The sequence below is a fragment of the Pyxicephalus adspersus genome, chromosome 7, assembly GCF_032062135.1.
Source record: "Pyxicephalus adspersus chromosome 7, UCB_Pads_2.0, whole genome shotgun sequence".
In the NCBI taxonomy this organism is placed as follows: Eukaryota; Metazoa; Chordata; class Amphibia; order Anura; family Pyxicephalidae; genus Pyxicephalus; species Pyxicephalus adspersus.
The window spans coordinates 11204391-11228495 of NC_092864.1; the positions used below are offsets into that span (position 1 = coordinate 11204391).

The window sequence follows — 24105 nt, forward strand, 5'->3', positions numbered from 1 at the left end:
TAAATTCAGAACTGTAACTTCAATGGAGAGACCTATTCCAAAGGAGAGAAGCTTCCCTTGCTATTGAGTTGAGTTAGAACCTTTCCTTTCTATTGAGTTGAGTTACAATAAACTACCCTTAAATGTAATAAAATGTAACCCCTTGTGATTTCTATTTCCACACCACCAGGAAGAACCTGGGAAAACCCAGCCGCTCCTCAATGGGGGGGGGGGTGAGTGGTACACGTTACCATATTTATTTGTATAAGTGCTATTTCTGGTTGTTTTATAAAGATTGCCTGGGTACCTAAAATAAATCAGACTAATATCTGTTTAGGATCTAGTTTTATCAGCTAAGTACACACTTTGGGGATCCTTGGAACCCCCTGAAATGCTTTGAAGTTTTAACCCCTGGCACTGGTGTCAGCGGCGTTAAATTTTTCATTCAATAGTGGCCAGTGGTAGTAGCATTAATCAGCTAGCATTTCTGGTGACTAGCAGACTATAGCAATAACCCCCCAATTTTGTGGTCAGTGGTTGGCTATAATACCACCCCCAGTATTGGTGGTCAGTGTCTGCCCCAAACACTAACCACCCCCCATCATCGGCTTTGTCAGTGGGTGGCTTGAACACAACTCACCTCCCAACACTGGTGCTCAGAGATGGTGATAAACACTCCTTGGCACTGATGCCTGGTGCTACTTTCCTAAAGGTACTACCCCACACACTGGTCCTGATTTATTAAGGCTTTTCAAGACTGGAGAGGATACACTTTAATCAGGGAAGCTGGGTGATCTAACAAACTTGGAATGGATATGGTCCAGGATTCAAAACACTTGCTAACAATTAGCAAATGACTTTGAAGAAATCCATTCCAGGTTTGCTGGATCACCCAGCTTCATTGATGAAAGTGTATCTTCTCAAGCCTTTAATAGACTATTGGTTTGCTTTTTTTTTTTTTTTTACTTTTGGCTGACATTTTGTTTTAATTCTGTTCTTACATATTCAGGATTTTTCTTTTACGTTTGCAATAATTTTTTTTGGTGTTTAAAGCACTGAGCACAAAACTAACACAACAATGTTAATATGAGTAAAAAAAGCATCATTGTACCAGGAAAACATTGCTGAATTGTGATTTGTATTTTTCCTATATGCAGAAACCACAACATTAGATCTGATTAAAAAAAGAAAATGTTGCCTGATCCCAGCACATCTGTGTACCGCACAGGCAGGAAGAAAACATCCTGTTTATATGAACTGGGATATTTTTAGGGTATTTTTTGGCCATTGACATTGAATCCTACATATTATTAACCCATTGGAGTTCAAATTCTGAGTTCCAAAACCAACATTTTGCGTCACGGAGGCCAATGAGCTTGAAGTCATTGTAACTTAGTGATAGTACATAGAGAGGCCTAAACATGACAAGTTTAACTCTTTGATTGCAGAAGAGAAATGTAAATATTCTGCAGAGCGGCTCAATTTGTTTTAACATTATTCTTAAAATTCTTCTCTGAACACCAACAGCATTTTTTTAAATCCCGAGAATAACATCCCACGGTGATTTGTGGAAACTGTGCATTGTTTTGGCAGTGGCGACTTTTCCATATTTTCACAGCTGTAGCCATACTCTATGTAATATTTTTAATTGATTATTCAAAAAGATGCTTTTCCATCAATCATTGCTGATCGATATATAGACAGAAGGTCAATTGAAATAGATTAGACACAGAAATGTTTTATTTTGTATCAACTTGGTATTAATAGTAATAATTAATGGTAAACTCACACGCTGCTTGATGGGTTCCCAACCAAGCAAGTAATCAATATCTCTCTTATGTTGATTGTTTACCTGAATTACTTCTGCATACCTATCGACCAGTATATCCAACATTCAAACACCAGCCACTGGGGGGCGCTCCCTACTGTTTCCAATAACAACCCTGCTGTTATAGTAATTGGTGGGGTATTGGTAAAGCAATGCCATTAGACAGTATTTCCTGGGTCGTTCTCCCAACTATAACATAGAATGGACATTTCCTGCTTCCTAAAAGATACCAAGCACTCTGGCATAGGATGTGTGGTGAATGCAAGATCACTAAAAACTTAATAAGTTGCAATAAATTTCATTTTTGCCTTTTGACCTTCTTCAACAGCTCTGGCACCTAAATATCAAAGAGTCTAAGTACAGCAAATCTTAACTGAATGAAATTTGCCTTGTGTACTATAATCCTTTTGCCATTTATTTCTATAAAGCACCTATGTCACCTTTTTTTGCATATATTTTTTGTATATCCAATTCTTGTCTATCTGCACTCCAGCACAAGCTGCACATCCAGGATCAGTTTCCTTACAACAGTGTGCCATGCTTGTACAATGTGCATTGGCAGGGCTGCTAGTAGTCTGTGCCAGGGGTGCATGTGACAGGGTGACAACGCAAGCACAACAGGGAGACAGAATTGTCAACAGTTGGGTAAATAATCAAGGATCTTCACGGAACAAGATCACCAGGTAATGATTTTCCCCAGTTAACCAGGTTTTTGCTATACCTGAAAGGTAAAGATTTAAAAAAGACTAAACACAGCTTTTGTAATGACAAAGAACACGTTAAAGTATATATAGGATTTAGGGTAAAGGTTTAAATCTGATTTCAGTGTTGCATAGATCCTGACAGATCACACTAAGGCTATGTACACACGTGCAATAATTGTCCTTGGAAAGGATCTTTCATGATCCTTTCCAATGACTAACCACTGCATGATGCATGAATGACCTTTGTACATACAGCACCATTCTGCTCTATGGAGAGGGGAGAAGGACGAGCGGCACCCCGCTGTGCTCTCTCCCCCTTCACTTTCATTACGATCGTTCGTTGTCCATTGTCCACGGATCTGCCTGGGTGGTCAATCGGGCGATGGACGACTAGTGCTTTACACACGGCATATTCTCACCTGATATCAGCCCTGAGCCAATTATCGGAAGAGAACCATTGCACGTGTGTACCTAACTCCTTATCTCTTATGGACCTTTTTCTGAGAGTTTTTCTTCTGTATTCCCTCACTATGTTAGAGGAATCTCTTCTGTATTCTATTTGTTTACATCAGGGAATATGGAGCTGGAGAGGTTAGGGTAGCTCAGCAGAGAGACTGCTGCTAAAGATCTGAGATTAAAACGTCTTTAACCCTTGCAAAAAAAAAAAAAAATATATATATATATATACACTTATGGGAATCATGTGGGTTCCAAATACAATCCAACAGCATACAAGTAGGTTCAGGGATACAGGAATCCTGTGCCATATAGGTCCACATATCTCTGAACATATCGAGATAAGGAAGTTGGATTGTAGTATGTATGCAAGTACTTTTCCTTTATATTACCTTTGCAAAATAACAAATAGAATAACCTTAAAGGCCCAATGAAATATTTAGTGAAAAACAATGTTAATACATTCTATATGCAGGTGTATATGTTCATCCAATAAAAGGGACAAATGTGATGGAAAGAGGGACATGGATCTGAAAAGAGAACAGTTCCTCCAAACAGAACATTTAAGAAGAATGGTAAAGAGTGTACATATACACTACACATTTTTTCCATAGTCATCTTTTATAAACATATTGCTACAATATTCAGGATAGGACCAGGACAGCAGCAAAATGTTTGGTGATCCTATTTTTAGGTGCCAAATGGCTGGGCACCTACATGCTTCAATTATGCAAATCCAGCTCTTGGTAGGTTACCTGGTTTGAACTTGTTTCTACTTTATGTATAACTAATATAGGGAAACTATATGAAAAGATGTTAAGGGCAGAGGCTAATATGATGGTTATTTAAAGAAAATGCAAAAACATTATTTATTTTATTTTTAAGTAAAAATAACAGTGACTGTTGATCCAGGGACCATCCGATTGCCTCATGGAATCAGGAAGGAATTTTTCCCCTGTTGAAGCAAATTGTACCAGGGTTTTTTTTTGCCTTCCTCTGGACCAACTATGTCCATGGGGTTTTATATCTGGGATATGTTTATTTCCCTACTGGCTGAACCTAATAGACTTTTTTTCAACCTGACCTACTATGTAATATGTAATTATTTTAACTACTGTATAAAATGTTATAAATACCTCCTGGGATTGTTAGTAGTATTATGACAGTCTAGTCTTACCTTGAGTATGTCTCCTTTATTAAAGGGCAGCTCATCTCTCTCCGTGGTTTTGAAGTTGTAGATGGCCACGGCCTCCATCTCCTCTGACGCGATGGGGGGTTTAACGTGTGTGCTGCTCAGGGGGGTTTAAACGACACTTGCAGGTGGTGACATACACAGCTGGAAAGTGTGTGGGAGGGTGACGGAGTCCTCTGTTCTCAAGAAGTGAAAATGTTTGCGGCACCCCCGGCAGTGGAAACCAAATGAAGCATGTCCACAATGAGGGCCCAAGACTGGGACATTCAGAAGAGGGTGTCTGATGCAGAGACCTTCCTGGAAAAACAAGTTAACAGTCTTTGAAATTTAAACTGAAAATTCTGATTTAACCCTTTGCATAGAAAACAGAAACTCTTGGCTCACATACATTTCAAAATGTGTTCGAGCTGGCCAACTGAGTCAAAGTAATCTTTCTCTGGTCAGTCTCCACTCTGCTGTGCAAAATGCAAAATACGTACTTACTCAAAGTATACTTTATCAGACATTTAGTGCGAATATGGGGCCGATAGATGCTGGAGGAGAAGCATTGACTCAGATCTGACACTGACCTCCCATTTTACAATTTGTCAATATTTGGACCATGCAAGAATAGTAGATAATAATGACCCTATGCCACTTGTTATTGTTCTCTTTCTGCCATCATGTACAAGTAGTTCTCTCAGCAGCTCAGCTCCCCTGCTGCCCCTCCTGCCCAGCAATTGCACAATAGCCTTGCTTACATGTTTAGTAATGACTTGGCAGCTATGCTCCCCCCATCACTGGGACAGCGGTTCACCCTACTCCTCCCTTTGAATATTGACTCAGCAGCTCAGCTCACCCTGTGCCCCCCCAAATGTGGCTCAGCAGCTCAGCTCCCCCTTCCCAGTAATATTTTGGTAGCTTAGCTCCCATTGCTGCCCCCTTTCAGCAGTGACTAGACACCCTTTAAATTTCTATTGAGGAGATGTTGCGCTGATGAGTTAAGGAAATTAATTATTTATCTTTAGAAGTAATTGCTCCACAGTGGCTGCAGCCACAGTTAATATTTAAATGTATTTAAATGTAAATAATCTTACCACTTACTGTCTTTAAAGTAATAAAGAATTATAGAAAAAAAGGCAAGGTATAAACATGTCATCTGAAAGCAGCAGATCATGAGATATCTGCTTGTCATTGCTTGAACCAACCATCTCGCTTTGTGGATTCAACACACACAGTAAAATGTTTCTTTTTTTATAGCAATTGGTAAATTCCAAACTTGCGCACATGATACTTTTCCTATTAGATGGTAAATCATTATGTGCCATATTAAGGTTTCTAATGCCTGGTATTGCCTTAGGGTTGCCTCAAATAAACTCCTCCATTGCCACATGGTACATCACTTGGAGCTACTGCTGTATGACCACTCTATCCAAACTGTGCAAGTAAAGAAACAAATGTTTGCTGTGTTCATCATAATCCAGCAGCATGACTTCATGAAACAAACAACATTTGTAAGAATCATTGGAGATAGGGGAAAATGTGACACAACCAGAGTCACTTTTATAATGTTTGTAACTAGAATTGTTTGGCACATCTATAATTATTATTGTTATTATTAAACAGGATTTATATAGCGCCAACATATTACGCAGCGCTGTACATTAAATAGGGCAGATCGACCAGAGGGTTATATGATTATAGTGTGGCCTGCCAGCCATAAGATGTGGTGGCTGCATTCATTTTCCTTTTTACAGACTTTATTTCTTGATTTTTTTACTTGTTTATCCCCGAGTAACACAATTCTTGTCCTAGGGTGATCATACACCGTACTGTATCCATAGAGAAGCACCATAGGGCCACAAAGTGTATTAGAACTATATGATACCTCTCTATAGCATTTAAGGGCTGGGAACAATTAAAAAAATTGCAGCACAGGCAGAAAACGCAGGAAGTTATCAGCTCATAAGATTTCCGGCGGATCAGGTACCAGGTAATTTTTTGCACTTTTTAAGTAAATATAACAAAACACTTTCAGTGGTATATTAATCAGATAAAAAAACAGCAAATCAGTGAAGTAATTGTTACATTTAGACTAGATGTTTGTCTGTGTATACAAATACCACTTATACATTCCCCATCGTCCATATAACAAAACAGCTTCTTAAAGGATCCGTTCACCTAAAATATTACTTGTACCGGTGGTCGGAATCGGGCTTATTATATGTCTTGTGCACACTGAACACCCATGAGGACTAAAGATCAGCAGGTATATTTGAAATCCAGGAAGTCAAATGATCATCCATGCCAACCTATAAAAAAACTACAACCCCCATTCCAAGTCTTTGGGTAATGATGATTATTAAGGACAAATGCTGCCACTATTGTTGTAGTATTAATGTGGTAAAACCAATGGGTCACATAGGGGTATGAAACAAGCCTTGGTCACTCTATGTGCATCTGTAAGTAGGAAGTTTTCCAGCATGGAGTCTCATTGCTTCTGCTGCATCCTTCATGCTATATAATACACTAGAGTGGGACACCTAATAACTACGGCAGCGGGACAGAACTACAATCCCAATGTCTAAGTATATTTCCATTCACCTGTAATAGAAAGTGGTAAGAGGACTGACCTTTCCCAATCACATATAAATGTTGCTGTAAAATACCAGTCATAGTGTTTTTTGGGGAGCATCTTACCTCTAGTGTGGTCGCCTCTCCCTTTATTGTCACTTTGATGTCTCCACTCCGAGCTGTAATGTCACCTCCGCTCTACTGATCTTGCAAAGAAAGAGCTTTGTGTTTGCAACTTTTTTTTTTAAGATAAAGACAAACAGGATGTCGCTGTAAAGCAGGCTGCCAGACTGAGACTTACAGCAGGATAAGCGACACAGATACGTTGTTATATACAGGCAAAAAAACGAATTTGTGTTGTATGATTGAAATATTGTTCAGTAATTTTGTTATCTGGTATCAGATGAAGGCAGAGCATTTCTGTGTCTATACAATCAGAGATTTATGTTATTCTTTGTTGCAAGTTTTTCACCTTGATGACTTTTGAAAGAATATATGATATGCAACCTCCCTCTCTGGTTTTATTGGGTTTGGGTTTATTAATGGAAATGAAATGTACTACATATATACACTGAATTTTACTACATATAGTAAAGAGAAAGGATAGAGAGCAGGCTTTTGAGGCAGACAGTTATTTAGGAGAAAGCATACCTATAAAATCTACTTTATTCATCAATTATACAATAAATAAACAAAGGACAAGGGAAAAACAAAGGTTCACTATTACAATTTCAAAGCTGAGGATTCCTTTACAACATAAGGTTTACAAAGTTAGTTGCACTAATTATTGTGGACATTGGATCACATAAGCAAAATAGATGTTGATCTCTTTTTTCTAACGCGTTTCGGCCATTAGGAATGGGGATCACCAGGTAATCCAATGGTAAGTGTTGGTAACATATGTAACTTCCGATAGTATATTATCCAAAATGGTATTGGTCACCAATGTATGCAGTTCCAGGTAAAAAAAATGTCTTGGATATTGGTGCTTCAGAATGATTTAGTTAACAGTAGGGTCTTATAGGTATATGTCAGTATATGTGGTGGTTGGGGAGTAAGCAGTAGTCCAACTGGTACTCTTTGATGATTTATAAACCAAAGGGACATTTTTATGTGATGAGGGAGAAAATCACCAGCAGCCTGTCAGAGAAGAAGAAAATAAAACTTTGCTTTGGGCGAAACGCGTCGGGTAAGGAGCTCAACATCTACTCTGCCTATGTGATGCCTCAAAAGCCTGCTCTCTATCCTTTCTCTTACTATATATATATATATATATATATATATATATATATATATATATACTATATGTATTGAATCACAGGCTTGGCAGTGGAATAACCCCACTCCCTTACTTCTTGAATTTTACTATATATCAGGCATCTGTATTTCCAGTATAGAAGAATTCAGACTGGGAGAAGAAACTTTACACGAAACCAATCAGTTGAGCTGCAGTGTTCATGTTTAAATAAAAAACATGCTGAAGAGACAAGAGAGATGATAAAATTGGTCAGCTGCTTCTTCTTTCACTGTGCAGACTGGGGTATGGACAAGACCTGTACATTATTATTATTTCACAGTATTTATATAGTGCCATCTTATTACGCAGCGCTGTACAGAGTTCATAGTCATGTCACTTGCTGTCCCTCAAAGGGGCTCACAATCGAATGTCCCTACCTCCGCCACGTGTTACTTAAAGCTGAACTGAACCACACTATACTCACATTTCTCCATTCCGCAGGGCGACACCATCTTCTTCCTTCTTCTTTTTCTAGATGTGATCTTTGGCCATCCTGATTGGCTGGGTGATGTTACTCCTGCACAGGCATGGGAGTTCAATCAGTCCCTGCAAGTGCAGGGCTGATGTTGTCTATATACAAAAGGCTTGTGAATTCTTACTTATATCTTGATGTGCTATGTGTATTTTCCAGATCTGTGCAGGATTCCAGTGTGATACTTTGCTTCTGCTCAGGAGTATCTGTATTATAACCAGTCACTGTTATTTTCTCTTCTTGTGCAAGGTGACTGGTCTTGTATTTGCCCCCCTGTTTTAGTTTTCGTTAGACATCCGGTAGTAAGTGGGCATGTTGAGTGCCTCCTACAACTATGCTCTCTGCAAAGGCAACACAGTACTAATGCCACTGGTACTTTTACAACGTAATATCCAGGCTTGCAAAGGCATTTGGTTTTTCCCACATTATAATGATATCATTTGTGGCCAAAAGGAACATATTTAAATGCAACTTTGTTGTCAGCAGACAAAAAAGCAGAAATGTTCTTTTCTTGCTAGACAAGGTTGTGGTGTGTGGTAGCTATGTTTAAATCTCAGTCCAGCAGTAACAGCCCCCAGGTAAGTAGTTTATCTTAAGGAAAATTTGTAGTTAGACTAAGTGCAAGACTGTCATTACTTCCAAAAATACTAGTTGCTGGGATTTCAAGATCTCAAGACTTTACTTTTTTGCTTCAATACTTTAAATCACTGATTTTTCCTGATCATAATAATTCTGAATCCAACTGGAGGTTTAGCATAACACTGCAGCCAGACAGCTTTTATTTCCAGAAAGAAGACAGCAGTGTCCGAACTTATACATCTCTCATGACAGGTTAACTTTAAAGTACATCTAACGCCAAAACATTTTTGCTAATTTTGAATATAGTATTGAAGGGTTAAACCCCCTGTCAGATTTCTTTGTATGTGCAGTGTCACACTGGGGAGATTTTCCTTTACTTTTTGCCCAACAGAAAAAACATGAAGGAAAAAAGTAAATTACAATATTTATTATATCTTTGATCTCTAGCTCCAGGAAGCGGTATCATATCGGGTATTATGTATGGTATTTCTTCCACACTCTTTTCTTGGCTTGTGTTCCAAACAGAAGAGATAGGAGAGCTATTACTTACTGTCTACCTTTTGACCTTTAGTAGCATTTTGAGGGCTAAGAGAACTGCAACTACTGCAGGAGCTGTTACTTGGTTAGGATTATCTTGATGATAAACATTTGGATGGTTCCAGAGTAAAGTAATAAATGGGAATGTGGCATTTGTTTATCTTTTCTTAGCTTTCTGTTTCTCCCCTGCTATTACACATTTTACTCACTTCAATTTCTGTCTTTGTTTTATACAAAACTGTTAAGTTCCTGAGTTGGTGGTCATAAGAAGTAAAAGAAAGTACCCCTGCATTAGTGGTAGTAATACCTGCCCTGGTGCCTATGGTAGTAAAAAATACTTGTCCTGTATATCCTGTGTGCAAGAATAATGGGGTGCCAGAGGAAGAAATAATGTTCCTGTGTCAGTGGGAGGAATGGTGTCCCTGTGTCGGTGGGAGAAATAATGTTCCTGTGTCATTGTGAGGAATGGGGCCCCTGTGTCATTGTGAGGAATGGGGCCCCTGTGTCATTGTGAGGAATGGGGCCCCTGTGTCACCTGTGTCAGTGGGAGGAATGGGGCCCCTGTGTCAGTGGGAGGAATGGGGCCCCTGTTTCAGTGGGAGGAATGAGGCCCCTGTGTCAGTTGGGAGGAATGGTGGCCTGTGTCAGTGGGAGGAATGGTGCCCCTGTGTCAGTGGGAGTAATGGTGGCCTGTGTCAGTGGGAGGAATGGGGCCCCTGTGTCAGTGGGAGGAATGGTGCCCCTGTGTCAGTGGGAGGAATGGGGCCCCTGTGTCAATAGGAGGAATGAGGCCCCTGTGTCAGTGGGAGGAATGGTGCAATTATTCAGAAGGAGGTAAGGGAACCGTGTGTGAGTGGGAGGAATGGGTTGATGCTTTATTGGGTGGAATAATGTTCAGTGATAGGAATAATATCTATGCCAATAGGGGAAACACTGATTTTCTAAAGCTCTCTAAGACTGAGAAGATGGACTACCATGGGAGAAGCTTCGTGATTCAAGTAGAAAAGTAGAAAACGTGGAATGGATTTGGTCCAGGATTTGCCACCTATTTGTAAATAGTTTATTTTAATAAAATCCATTCCAGGTTTGCTGTATCACACAGGTTCTCCCATGACAGTCTATCTTCTCAGTCTTGGAAAGCTTTAATAATTCTGTCCCAGTGTGCTGTGTCAGTGGGAAGAATACTGCACTGTGTCAGTTGAAGGAACTTCCCCCTGTGTGAGTGGAAGTAATTGTATTCTATGCCAGTGCTGGAAATGATGCCCAGCCAGTGGGAGGAATGGTATGCTGTGTAAGCAAGAAGAATGGTGTCCTGTGTATCTCGCACTGAACAAGTGGGAACTTTAACTGGCAATATGTGTGTAAAGTGCTCGCTGGTCTAACAGTTTTACTTTGAGTTGATATAAAATATTAAGGAGAGGGGCGATGGTTTAGCAGGGCATACTTACAAAATTGTGGCCAGTGGATAAAAATGAGCATTGGTTACTCCATTCAAGTGATGGATCTTCTGATCACCAATTTAGGTCAATTAAAATACAGTTATCAGCCCCTAATGGCCCTTTTAAAATCTGGTGTTGTAACAGTGTTGATTGGAAAAATAAAGTAGAACAAAGAAGTGTTATTGTTTTAAATATGCCTCCTGGTATATCATATTAAAGTTTAGTTTTAGAAGCAGGAAAATCTGCAGTGCCACTAACTTACCACTAGGTGGTGCTAATAACATGTGTATTAATGGATATGTTGCTGTAGTTTCCCTGGTCTACCACTAGCAATGATTTTAGAGAAGGGATTAAAGGTGCAAGACAATGAACTAAAAATAAACTTATCTTTGTTCCCTTTTTGGTCTAGTTAATAAATAGAAAAGGGTTTGTTATAAATTTTAATAGAATTGGTGCAAAAGAAAACTTATGATCTGAAATTCAGATATACCCTGTGTCCTCTGCCCTTTCAGACTACAGAATGCTGAGTTGTAGAGATGGGAGTGGATGAGTAGTTTAGTTGAAGACATATGGACAAGGCTGGCACCACTCATTCCAGATCATCAAATGTTTTTTTAGTACATTCAAGGTCTTTAAATATGGGGAAATATTATCTTCTCTGCATTTTGCCTTGCAAGAAATATTTCCAGCAAGCACAAAGGTATCACAGAAACAGAGCTCAGCCAGCCAATCAGGTTTTTGCTTTCATTTTAGAAGATGTACCTGAAACACAAGATATATTTTAATTGGTTTATTTCTTAACAGTGAATAAGACTCAATCAGAGAAACTTACTGCAGATAAGTTTTCCGATGTTTAGTAAAACATGAGAACTGCATCCAATGCATTTAGTTGGTTTGGGTTATTGCACCTCATTGGATCATAGTTATAATGCAAAGGTTTTAGTACACAGATTTGTAGATTGTTATATGGCCTTTGCATTGGACTTCCCCTGCACTGTGAGGGTAAAATGTTCATTTTAGTATCGGAGAAAAAGAAAATAATTGACTTACTTTATCCCTCCCTTCTGCAAACTTCATTCTAATTGCATGACCAGCTTCTCCATCATTCATAGGCACGCTGATGTCATCACAAGCAGGTCCAGCAGCAGTGAACGCCAGCTCAGAAAAGCTAAAATAGTCCAGTACAAAAATACTTCAAACAAATATACAACATTTTGTCATTTACATACATATCCCAAACTGTTGTTCCAGGATTAAATTTGCTCAAAACGGGAAGAAACACAAGAAAATATCAGCTATTAAACATTGGATTTTTTTATGTTTTTTTATTTTGTAACTTTATGCTGGAAGTATATGTGTTTTATAGATGATACACTACAACAGGCATGGAGGAAATGTCATCAGAAATTACATAGGTACAGAAATTGATACCTTTGGACAGAAGCTAATGATTTCAATGTTAATAGAAAAAGGTAGCAAGATAGCATTTGATGTGCCAACATTTTACCATACAGAGTCCCTTAAATTGACAGGTGGACTCTTCTCTGAAAAAAGGAGGCTAATCAGTACTTGAGAATGGGGAAGGGATAAACACCAGACACCGTTGGGGTATGGAGCCAACCCTCACCTACTTTCTTTATTAACATGGCAGGCTCTGGTGCTTAAGGAATTGTTAAAGGAAGTCCAAAACAAAACTGTGGTTATCCCCTGACATTTGGGAGTCACGGATCAGCATCTTGAACCCTCACAAAGTACTGTGCATCTGCCAACTGTCCAACTTAAAGGCTTTCATCCTTTTCCAGTACCTGGCTGCTCCTCATAGAATCCACTGAAAGCATTTGGGGATCATTCCCACTATTGGTATTTTGCTAAACACATGAGTTGTTGTGTTCAGTAGCTCAATCGCTTGAATTGGCCTTCCAGGGCAGCGCATTAAACCTTGGCACATGCTGTATTGGTAAGGTGCATTTATAGTTTCATTATCAATGGCAATCCAGCACACCAACAAATGTGTTGCGCTGGGCATTACATTATTACAACATACTAATGAGCATGAACTCTTTCTGATGACTGTCTGCTTTGTCCTAATCAGGCTACATTTAAATGACCACCCGACCAACCTTAACCAGCCAGGGCGAAACTCAATTATCCATGCCAGCCTTTGCCACCTGCACCTAGTCTATGGCAGAATGTGCAACAAAGAGGGTCTCACAATTTCTTTCACAAATCAGTTTTAGACTATTACAGCAAACAAAACAAACAACATGACACAACTTAGGGCATTGTGCTGACAATAGTTGGTGCATGCTTGATTGGTGGCCATTCTTGTGCATCGGCAGCCTATTCGTTTGAATGGCCAGCTTTAATGCAATGCACAATAATGATCATAACAGGACTGAATAGGCCCTAAAGTACATCTAAAGCCGGAACATTCTTTGGAGTTGATTATAATTTTGCTTATATTATAACACTTGTGGTAGATAAATAGCACAACCATTTATACAGATTTGTACTTCAGAACTAAAATACATATTTGAGTACCAAGAAGGGACCGGTGGGAGATCTAAAATTACTACTCATTCCCATTACTAATATCACTTTGGCCTCCCCATCCTCTCTGACAGATACATAAATGATTAATAATGAGATATGTATGTGTTGCTGGAGAATTGAGGTCTGTGATAGGTCTCAGCTTCCCCTGGGATGTTGCTACCAGTAAATCAACATGCTGCGCTTGTTAATGACATATTCGCCTATTACAGCAGAGCAGAAGTTGCAGTCTCCCTATGGGGCCAGTCACCAGCTGGGGCCCCATGACCTCAGCTGGTGCAAAGTGAAGGGTGACATCAATACACAGCTAATGTACTGATCTCATAGACACAAAAATGGATTTTGCAATCCATGGGTTGCTGCAATATATATTCAGGGGCCACATATGCTGAAACAGGAGCCCGAGGGAGATGTGTACACAAGCTAATGGGCTCATGGAAAGTATTGGTGCATATTGAGATTTATCTCTTGCCTTTGTATTGCCCATATAGTGATATTCCCAAAAAATAGATAATATAGTTTACTACCAATGGACTTTATGAGGGTAATGTTGGCTTGCTGGATCCTGAAATCTCGATTCTTGCAACATGTAGCATGCCTATTGTTTGGCATCTAGCTGGGGCTACCAGGGCACCATGGGGAGGATTTATGATGTTGGTAATCATTATTATTAATATTATTATTATTATTATTAATAAACAGGATTTATATCACGCCAACATATTACGCAGCGCTGTACATTAAATAGGGGTTGCAAATGACAGACAAAACCGGACAGTGGCACCAGAGGAGGAGAGGAGCCTACCCCAAAGAGCTTACAATCTAGTAGGTGGGGGAATTAACACACAATAGGAGGGTAGATATGTAGTGGTGAGAAGTAGTGACGTGACGGAAGTAGAAGACAGAAGAAGATGGGTAGGCAAGTTTAAAAAAATGGGTTTTGAGTGCTCCTTTAAATGATCAAAAAGTAGGAGAAAGTTAAAAAGGACAAGGAGACTATTCCAGAGAGTCGGGGTCGCCCTAGAAAAGTCTTCTAGCCGTGCGCGTGATGAGGTTAGGGGACATCTGTGGGTATCTCAGTGGAGGTTCAAGTAAAATTGTCCTATTTTTGCCAATCTGTGTCGTGCACATTCATGAACCCAGTAACCCCAAATAAAGACAGATCCTGGGGGTGAAGCTGTCCACAAGAGGGGAGCAGCCAATTTAAGAGGCTCCCATGTGACCAGCACATTCAGCTGCTGACCCAAAACAAACATGCAGCAGGTTGAACCAGAATGAAGTAAAACTCCCGACCTGTAAACATTTTCTGGGTTGCTAACTGAAGGATCTGCAGGACAGCCAGCAAATTGTAGAAGTCTGTATGGTTCATAAAGCACAACTTACAAAAATATCAGGCTCTGTTGAAATTTCAGTGATGTTCCTGTGATGATTACAACTTTTTGGGCAAGTGCCCATAAAATTAATTCAGGAAACCCCGCTGTCTGGACAGGATGCAAGCTGTGTGTAAAAAGAAAATACTCATGTGAGTCAGAATGGTACGTCAAACGCATTTAGTTATAAATGTTATATAGTTATATAGTTATATAGTTATAAATGTTACTTCTTAAAGAATTGTTTTTTGCTTCTCCTACTCAGAAGATACGACAGGGTCTCTTTAAATATTATTTTGTGAAATTTGAACATTACATAAGCAGATTACAGATTAAAGATTTTTTGGATCAGGTGGAGTCTCCCAGCCATTCCCCTGTTTGGTTGACTACGAATAAAGTACAAATGTTTGAGTTGATCTATATGTACCATGTCATGTTTCTGCACCCCCTACTCCTGATAAAGCTGCTTTGTTCAGCTGCGAAACGCGTAAAGTTTAATTGGGTGACAATTTAAATCATAACAATTTTGGAACGAATGATGGGGCATGCTCTAAAATTTTTAATTATTTTTTTTTTTTGTGATTTTTACTTTATTGCTACTATCGACAAGCCCCCATGTGATAGTATACTTTATGTGACAGGTCCTCCTTAGACAGTACATTTCTGGTCATAACATCTGTTACTGGAGCTACATTGGTGTTAACACTGAGGAGGTTAAAGAGACCCTGTCATCAGTGTATTCCAACAACAATCTTCCTAACAAATAATCCAATTACATAGACATTTAACATATTTTTTTTATTTTTTGCCCTGAAAGCCTTGAGACTGGTGCTGGGTTCTGCCATCTTGAATGTGACATCAGCAGCCCAAGCGGATTCAGAGCTATAACTCAAATTAAACTCCATAATAGTGTTTCTTAACCGGGGCTCTGTGGAGCCCTACAGATCCTCCAGGTTTCCGGGGTTCCTTGAGCAATGAGCAATTTGTACCTCTCAGGTCAGTTTAAGTGACACCACTGATCTTTTTGGCTGTAAGGGTGACATTCTTCCCAATGGCCAGCAATGTAAGAGTAATTCTTCCCACTGACCATCTCATTAGTATACTGTGAGTTGTGGATATCATAACTATAGCCGGGGTTCCCTGAAGACCTTAAAGGTATTTTAGGGGTTCCCTTGTGTTAGAACTGTCAAGAAGGTTTGCTCAAATATTTCTCTTTGCTCCTTTCCTGGCAGCAGCATAAGGAGATAAGGGGAGGGTCAAAGCAGCTGGGCCAACATAGACAGTAACTAGGCACTCCCAGAAAAGGAGGGGCTATGATGATCAAAGAGGGAGGAGGTTGTGCTAGGAAGCTGAGTAGCCAAGTTCAAAAGCACATTGCAAGTGCAAAAAATGCTGCAATTTGCAGTTTTGTTTTTTTTTTTTCTATGTAGGTTTTTCTTTGAACCTGATCTTTGAATTTATTGGACCTGGAGGTCTGAGTATCTGCATTTTGTAACAGCACTGTGGCTATGATGTGTTTATTTGGAAGCACCTGGAGATGCGGCCCATCTGCTCCCTCTATTGTTGTATTGGAGCATTGGGGCCAGCAGAGGCCTGGGTGTGTCTGGGTGTTCACATACCTGGGGGAAGGAGGTGTGTCACACCAACATCCATTGTCACACTCACATGTCATTTCTCGCAGAGCATTCATCTGAGTACAATCATTGTTCAGGCATGAGTGCAGGAGATAAGTGCCGAGGATAAAGAGCCGACAGGTATGGTGTGGTTACAGGATGGGTGAGCAGATACAGACAGCTGCTGTACCTAGCTTCCTCCATTGCTTTGCTATTGTAATTGCTCCTGACATGAACATCACTTTTATGAATAATTGCCAGAACATAAATAAACTGGTGACTCCCAATATTTACTGGCGGGTTTTATTGCTATTGCTGCTTTTATCAAGCAGTGATCAGAAATGTCTGACACAGATCAGCCTCTGCTGCAGCTTCTCACCTAGTGACAATGTATATCCTGATCACTGGAGGGTGAGCAGACTGAGGAAATGCTTTATTGTGCCTGCAGCAGACTGATGAGCAGCAGACTGATGACGGCTTGCAGTCGAGGACTGAAGGGTAATAATGGCAAGGTAATAATGACACTTCAATATTACTGTGAATGTATCCAACAACACTCTTCTCAATTGATACCTCAATTAAATATACTTCCACATTCCAAAAATCACAAAAAAAACATCAAAACTTATAGGGGGCTTTTGAGGCAGTAGACAACAACCTACAAAGCTACTCTAAGATGTATAGTAAAAATAATGTTTTTAATTTTCACATAAAATTCAAAACACAGGAATCAAATTACCACTTATCATATGTACTAGTTAGTTACTGATTATTAAATTGAATCTCTGGATGATACAGATCTCTACGCGTTTCACGTAGAAACGTGTAGAGATCTGTACGTGTATAGATCTCTACAATCTGCTTTATCAAGAAGTCCAGAGAAACGCCCTCTAAAAAGAATAACTGTGAAATGTATAAATTGTAGACTTGTAAAATTTCTGAAAGGCCCAATTTAAAATGAATTTTAAATTTTGATCTTTTTGCATACATATCTAAAAAACTGATCTCAGATGGTGGCACGCCTCTTCACAGCAGCAGGTGGGCATCTAAGTAGGTTCCCTATTTTCATCCACAGGAAGGAAATTTGTGGTATCTGTGTGCTTAACAGTTACTATTGAGAAGGAATGAGATGCATTCAGCATGGGTACCACTACAGCTCGCAGTCACATATAAAACAAGTGCCAAATAAAGATGGCAAATAGTGCTTGGACAAGGTGCTTTAATACCCAAGGCAAAAAAGCCAAAGTGCACCCCATTCTAGATTGTAAACTATTTCATCAGTATGGTGTGTCCCCCTTCCCCTAAAGCACCCCGAATGGCTACTACTCAGGTCTGTGCTGGCTGCAAACCACTGACCTGGAGGGCAAGCATAGGTGAATAGCTCTGCATAGCAGGGGCAGAATATGTACCATCATGGCGCTGCATTAAACGCTGGGTATTCCTATAGAAATGAGATGCCCCATCTGATCAGTGCCTGGATGGTGTGATATCTCTATGAAGGGCCACCAGCCCGACATGTCCTATTAGTACTGACCCAAAGGGCTGATGCCCTTCTAGCCCAATCTTTCCCTGTCAAATTCCCATAACTGACATCACTAACGAGTAATTTGCATCCTTACTGCTGTTCTTCTTCAAATATATTTAAACAAAAATAACATTTTATGTATACAATAACTGGAAATGGTCCTGTTCCACAGACATGGGAGTGGTGTGTTACCTGGCACAGCTTAATGACTAATACGCCGTTTTGCCTACAGCAGCCAATTGTTCTTCCCTCTCATGTGTTCACAATCACTGTTTTGTACCCTGTAGTGGTGCCATTGCGGGGCAGAAGATATGAAGATGGAGCAAAATTCTTCAACAACTAAAGAACTGGAAAAACGATCCACAGGAGTGTTATTGGTGTCCATTCACAGGAACCTATATTAACCTAAATAATAACAAAAAACTATTTGCATGGTAGGTCAATGATTAATAAATACATAGTAAAAAATAAGGATTAATTGTTTACAAATATTGCTCTAGGGCCCTTACTGTGCTGGTAATATGACCAGGGCTGGGCATTAGTTCATGTAATTTCTATTGAAGAAAGTGAATGGAGGACAGATAGGGTGACCCTTCCCTTCAGCAGAGATCACAAAATACATGGGCTTTATAATAGTGTTTTCTGGGCCACCTATGGCCCTCTCAATCTTTCCTTGATGCCTTAGATAAAATAAAATGTGAACCGCGTAAGGGCTCATTCTGAACTACTGACTGCTTAGGTTCATTTTACAGCTGAATGTGTTACATTTATTGCAGCGGTCTACATACAATCCTATTTCTATCCCTAGGAGAAGTTATGAGTTTTAAGCATTAATTGTCTGACAAATCTCCTTCTATGTAGGGATTTATTTCAGGTCCCCCGGACACAGCTGCTGCCAAGGTTCCACCCAGCTAATTATTGCCCCCCAGCCCTCTTGGGCATTAGCATGGGCAGCATGTCCACCCAACAAATATATTTAGGCTCCATTGCACATTTGTATCATATAATTAATCCTGATGTTATGGCAACCTAAGCAGCATGTTAATAATTAATCACGCTGGTTAATAAACAACAATATCGTACTATGCCATATGTGATATGCTAAGAGCACTGAGCTACAGGGAATACACTAGGTGAGTCTGTTGGCATTGAAGCTGCAATCACTTGTAGTCTGACCTAATTATAGACAGGTTGTATGTATTCTTGGTATACCATTTGGATATCTATTTCACAATAATATATATTATTTGTGTTGCTTGTATTAAACAAAAAGCAGCAGAGATGACAGCTGAATGCAGAAACCCAATATGAATATTTACACTGAAACCAAAGTGGGACATGAAAGTAGCATAATGGTTGTTTTATAAAGTGATTCCACGATAATAAACTGGAGGGAATATGGTGCTTACTTTTTACGTGTAGGAAAGTTTAAGTAGTTCAAGTTTCTGGGACATAAATCATGATCTTGGATCTGCAATGCTGTTTTTGAACCTAAGACTGTGTACACACGTGCAATAATTATTGTTGGAAAGGATCTTTCACGATCCTTTCCAACGACAAAAGATGCATGAACGAGGGCTGTGTATAGAGCGCCAATCTGCTCTATGGAGAGGGGAGAACGATGGAGCAACACCCCGTTGTGCTCTCCCCCTTTCACTTGCATTATGATCTTTCCTTCTTAGTCGTCTGTGGACCCGCCAGGACGGTCGATGAAACGACGTGTGACGAGCCTTGTATACACGTCAGATTCTCGTCTGATATCAGCCCTGAGGCAATATTCGGAAAAGAGTCATCTGACGTATGTACATAGGCTTATACTTGTGTTATAGGATGCTTACATGGTTTGTTGATTGGTATGTTTGTGTCCAATCCCAGCACAGATGCTTAAATTTTGCTACCAATAACAAACAAACATGGGATTTTCAGGACATAAAAACACCATAAGTTAAAATATTCATACTTTATTTACAGTGGTTCTCAGAGGTTAGCACTCTGGCCTTTGCAGCACTGGGTCCCAGGTTTGAATCCCAGCCAGGACAATGTCTGCATGGAGTTTGTAGGTTCTCCCCATGTTTGCATGGGTTTTCTCTGGGTACTCCGGTTTCCGCCCACATCATGCAGTTGGGTTACTTGGCTCCCTCCAAAATTGAGCTTTAACTGTAATAAAGACATATGACTATGGTAGGGATATTAGATTGTGAGCTCTTTGAGGGAGAGCTAGTGACATGACTATGGACTTTGTACAGCGCTGCATAATATGTCGGTGCTATATAAATACTGTGTAATAATAATAATAATTAAAATCAAACATATAAATATGATTTTCACCTATGATGTTTTGGTGTCAGAAAAATCCTGAGTTTGTTCTTGTTAATAGTAATAGTTTTTAAAGTTTACCTTACATTGTCTTGTATAGTCAAAGTGACCGGTTCATTATATAAAAGAGATGATATGCTTCACCCAATTACTGCCAGATACATTAGGAAATACTCCAGTTGCGGGCTTTTAATGGCTGGAAAGTTTTAGATAAATTGGTGCCCTGAGCAATGGTCAAACTGGGGCCCTTTCAACTAAATTCTGTATGTTTATAAAGTGCTTTTCTTCTGTCCTCATTTTCTAAAAACTAAAACGACTAAAAAGATGAATAAAAAGATTTTTTATAAAAATTCAGGAGTATAATTTACACTTGGAGGATACTGAAGGGTATGAGGATAATACTGCTGGTGTGGAGTAAATTGAGGCAGGAGGGAAGCTTCGAAGAGCCCTTAAAAATGTGGGGGCCTGGAAAATGCCCAATTTACCTTCCCATACAGTGGCCAAGACCACATGTCCCCTACCTCGGCATACTCACAACTTAGCTCTTAGGACCTTAGCAAATGACCAAGTCTGGGGTGCTACCATGTAGAGGGCAGGACAGAGCCGGCTTAGCCCCGAGCATATGTCACTTTTAATTAAAGATACTGCTTGCATCAGAAGCCAAAAAGTTTATACTTTAATTAGGCGTCTACCACTCAGAAAATTCCTCCCTTGCTAGAAGAACATGGATGTTGTCTTTCTTGTTCTTTCAGTAAGATACAACTTTTACGATGTATATAGGCTTTGGCTCAGCAGATTGGGGTGGTGGGGGGTGCATAGAAGGTGCATTGAGGTTTTGATAGTTCTGTGTAACAAACCTATTACTTTTCCTAACACAGAAAAACTACAGGTTCCCTTTAATGGTTCACAAACTGCATACGAAACCATCTGAAAAGAATTCAACTCATTCATTTGTTTTGTTACGTCCCCTTGTTATTCTTCATTGTGTGTGTTAATTTGATCCTAAAAAAATAATATCACTATATTGAGCAAACAAAACAAACCACATATGGGACTTTTTAGGAAGCCATACATGTGTCCCACAAAACATTTATTAACATGAAACTTCATGGCTTGGCTGTTTGGTGACTTTTCTTCCTGATATCTGGAGCCTAATAGGAAAGAACATCAATAGGATGCTCTGAACTTGGGGAAAGAGAACGGGAAAGTAAGTAACAATGATTTAAAGAAGTAGATTGTAATAAATGTATTTGAACTAAAATGTGATTGTTGCAATGTATACTGATTGTGTTTTATTATATGCAAGCTCTCTAGATATCCTGATGAAGACATTGTTTCCGCGAAATGTGTAGAGAAACTGTTCATCTAGAGATTCTGCATTTTTTTTTTGTGAGAAACAAGTATACACATGAGTAATTGCTATGTTTTTATTTGCTTTTAATGTAAACAATAAAAACTATTTTTTTATTTTAAAATTTTGCTAATAAATGTTTTGTTGAACACAAGTATGGCTGCCTAAAAAGTCCCATATGTGATTTGTTTTGTATACATTTTGGGGATGTAGAGTAGATAATATGTGCACCAACTGGGAGTAGTTGTTATTAAAATAAATATATTGAAATATCATTGACCACACTTACTTCATATCTGCCAATAAAAAAATGAGCATACAGATGCACCACACTTCTGTCATTGTTCCATTGAATAACACAAGAAATGTTCTTCTTAAACCAACTGCTGTTCTTTTTAATCTCATCAAAAGGTTCTAATAGTGTGAATTGAGAACATTAGGTGTACAATTATTATTTACAGACTGATCAAACAAGGCACCTTATAATAGGATTGTAACTTGAGGTGCTGTAGCATTTAAAAGACTTTTTTATGAAGTATCACACCTTTGTTAGGATTCATAAAATCTTAATGATGATTTAGCATGATGGGCAGGACTGAACAGACTAGAAATAAACAGTATTATTACATGATTTTATTTAGGAAATGAACATGGCTATTTAGGATCATGCTGATCTTTTAAATAGTAGAATCTGCTCCTGACACCTGACTATTATACACCCGTCATATGTCCAAGAAGTATGTGTGCGACCATCATGGTTATTGAGTTCAGGTGTTTTCAGGTATGGTAATGCCACGGCATACTTAAGATGGTCATACTCTGGTTAGTAGGTACAGGCCATCTTCATGATATCAGATGTTTACCTATGGCATAACCATTGTACAGCCATCACTGGAACCCAATACCTCCCACCAATTTCAAAAGGGTAAAGTAAGGGAGATCACATAGGCTGCTGGAAGCACTTGTAGCGTTACATTTATATTAGCCTATATATATATATATATATATATATATATATATATATATATATAATATATATATATATATATACACATAGTGATAACAGAGTGGAGCAGTACTCGATTGTGTGAAGAATGAGCATTTTCCAATCATATAAAAATAATATATCAATCAAACATTATTCGGGAATCCCGTTTTTTAAAAGATTTTTGTTACATTTAATGATTTTAAAATATGTTATGCTTAATCTGTTGAAATTGTTAACCGGTGATGGCCAAGATTATACAAGCTCCCAAGCTCAAAGCCTTTCTGGAGAAGGCCAGTGTCTGTTTTAGCATGACTGCCCCTGTGCACAAGGCTAGCTTTGCAAAAAAATCCATCAAAGTTTTTGGTATGAGCTTTGACTAGCCAGTGTAAAAATTTACTACACAATTAGATTTCCATGCTGCTTCTTTGCTCTTTGGCCAACACACTCATACAGCTCAGCCCCCCTTTACTGCCTCTTCTATGTAAAAATCGATTATAATTAGGCACAAAAAATATATAATACAGTGGTACCTTGGTATAAATCCTTTATCCTTTCCAGATCCTTGTATTTATACCAAACAGGACTTATACCAAACAAATTTTTCCAATAAGAAATAAAAGGAAAATGATTAATCTGTTCCCATGAAAAAAAATTCTAATGTTATTGGCATATTCTACATTGATGGGGTTGTATAAAATAATTGAAACACTGCTTAATACTAAAATACATAAATACAAAAGCAATTAGATGAAATAAATGAAAATGTAACCTCCCTTTACCTTACTGAAAAGAGTGGAGTGCCTACTAGGATGGTGCTGAGAAGGGAGAAGGAGGAGACGTTAAGTAATTCATAGAGTTATAGCGCAGGTTTTTCACTGAATGGTAGCAACTGGCGTACTGACGCTCGTGGCCAGTGGTGGCTTTGTAAGAGAGAGGTAAATAAGGGTAGCGCGCGGTGTTATGACTCATACTGACCCATACAAGTTCTAGTACAAAGGTTGTATACCAAGGAAAGGTTGTATACCAAGCAAAATTTTTTGTGTCCAAACAGGACTTACGGTATACCATCTGGCAATATAATATGACATCTATATAATATATAATATATTATATATATTTACTATATAATATAATATGACATCTGGTAATATATTATGAGATGTCTCACTTGTTGAACTGTATACACAATATATTACCAGATATCATTATAAACTTCGCTTTTATGCTGAAAAAATTGAGTGAATATGATAAAATTTTGAAAAATGTTTTCTTTTACATTCATGTATACAATGTATACATTAACAATGAATTGGTTCCAGGTTTGCTGGATCACCCAGCTTCACTGATGAAAGTGTA

At 38.9% G+C, this 24105-nt stretch overlaps 1 protein-coding gene across 1 annotated transcript in view; it reads right to left on the bottom strand.

The window, feature by feature from the left end:
- GRAP (GRB2 related adaptor protein) overlaps nt 1-6992 on the bottom strand; it is a 36730-nt gene extending 29738 nt beyond the window's left edge. The window contains exons 1-2 of the mRNA XM_072417460.1: nt 6839-6992; nt 4145-4456 (exon numbers count right to left, since the gene is read on the bottom strand). Coding sequence (XP_072273561.1) covers nt 4145-4222 — 78 coding nt within the window. The 5' untranslated portion in view covers nt 4223-4456; nt 6839-6992. The remainder of the gene's footprint in view (nt 1-4144; nt 4457-6838) is intronic.
- Between the last annotated feature and the right edge of the window lie 17113 nt (nt 6993-24105).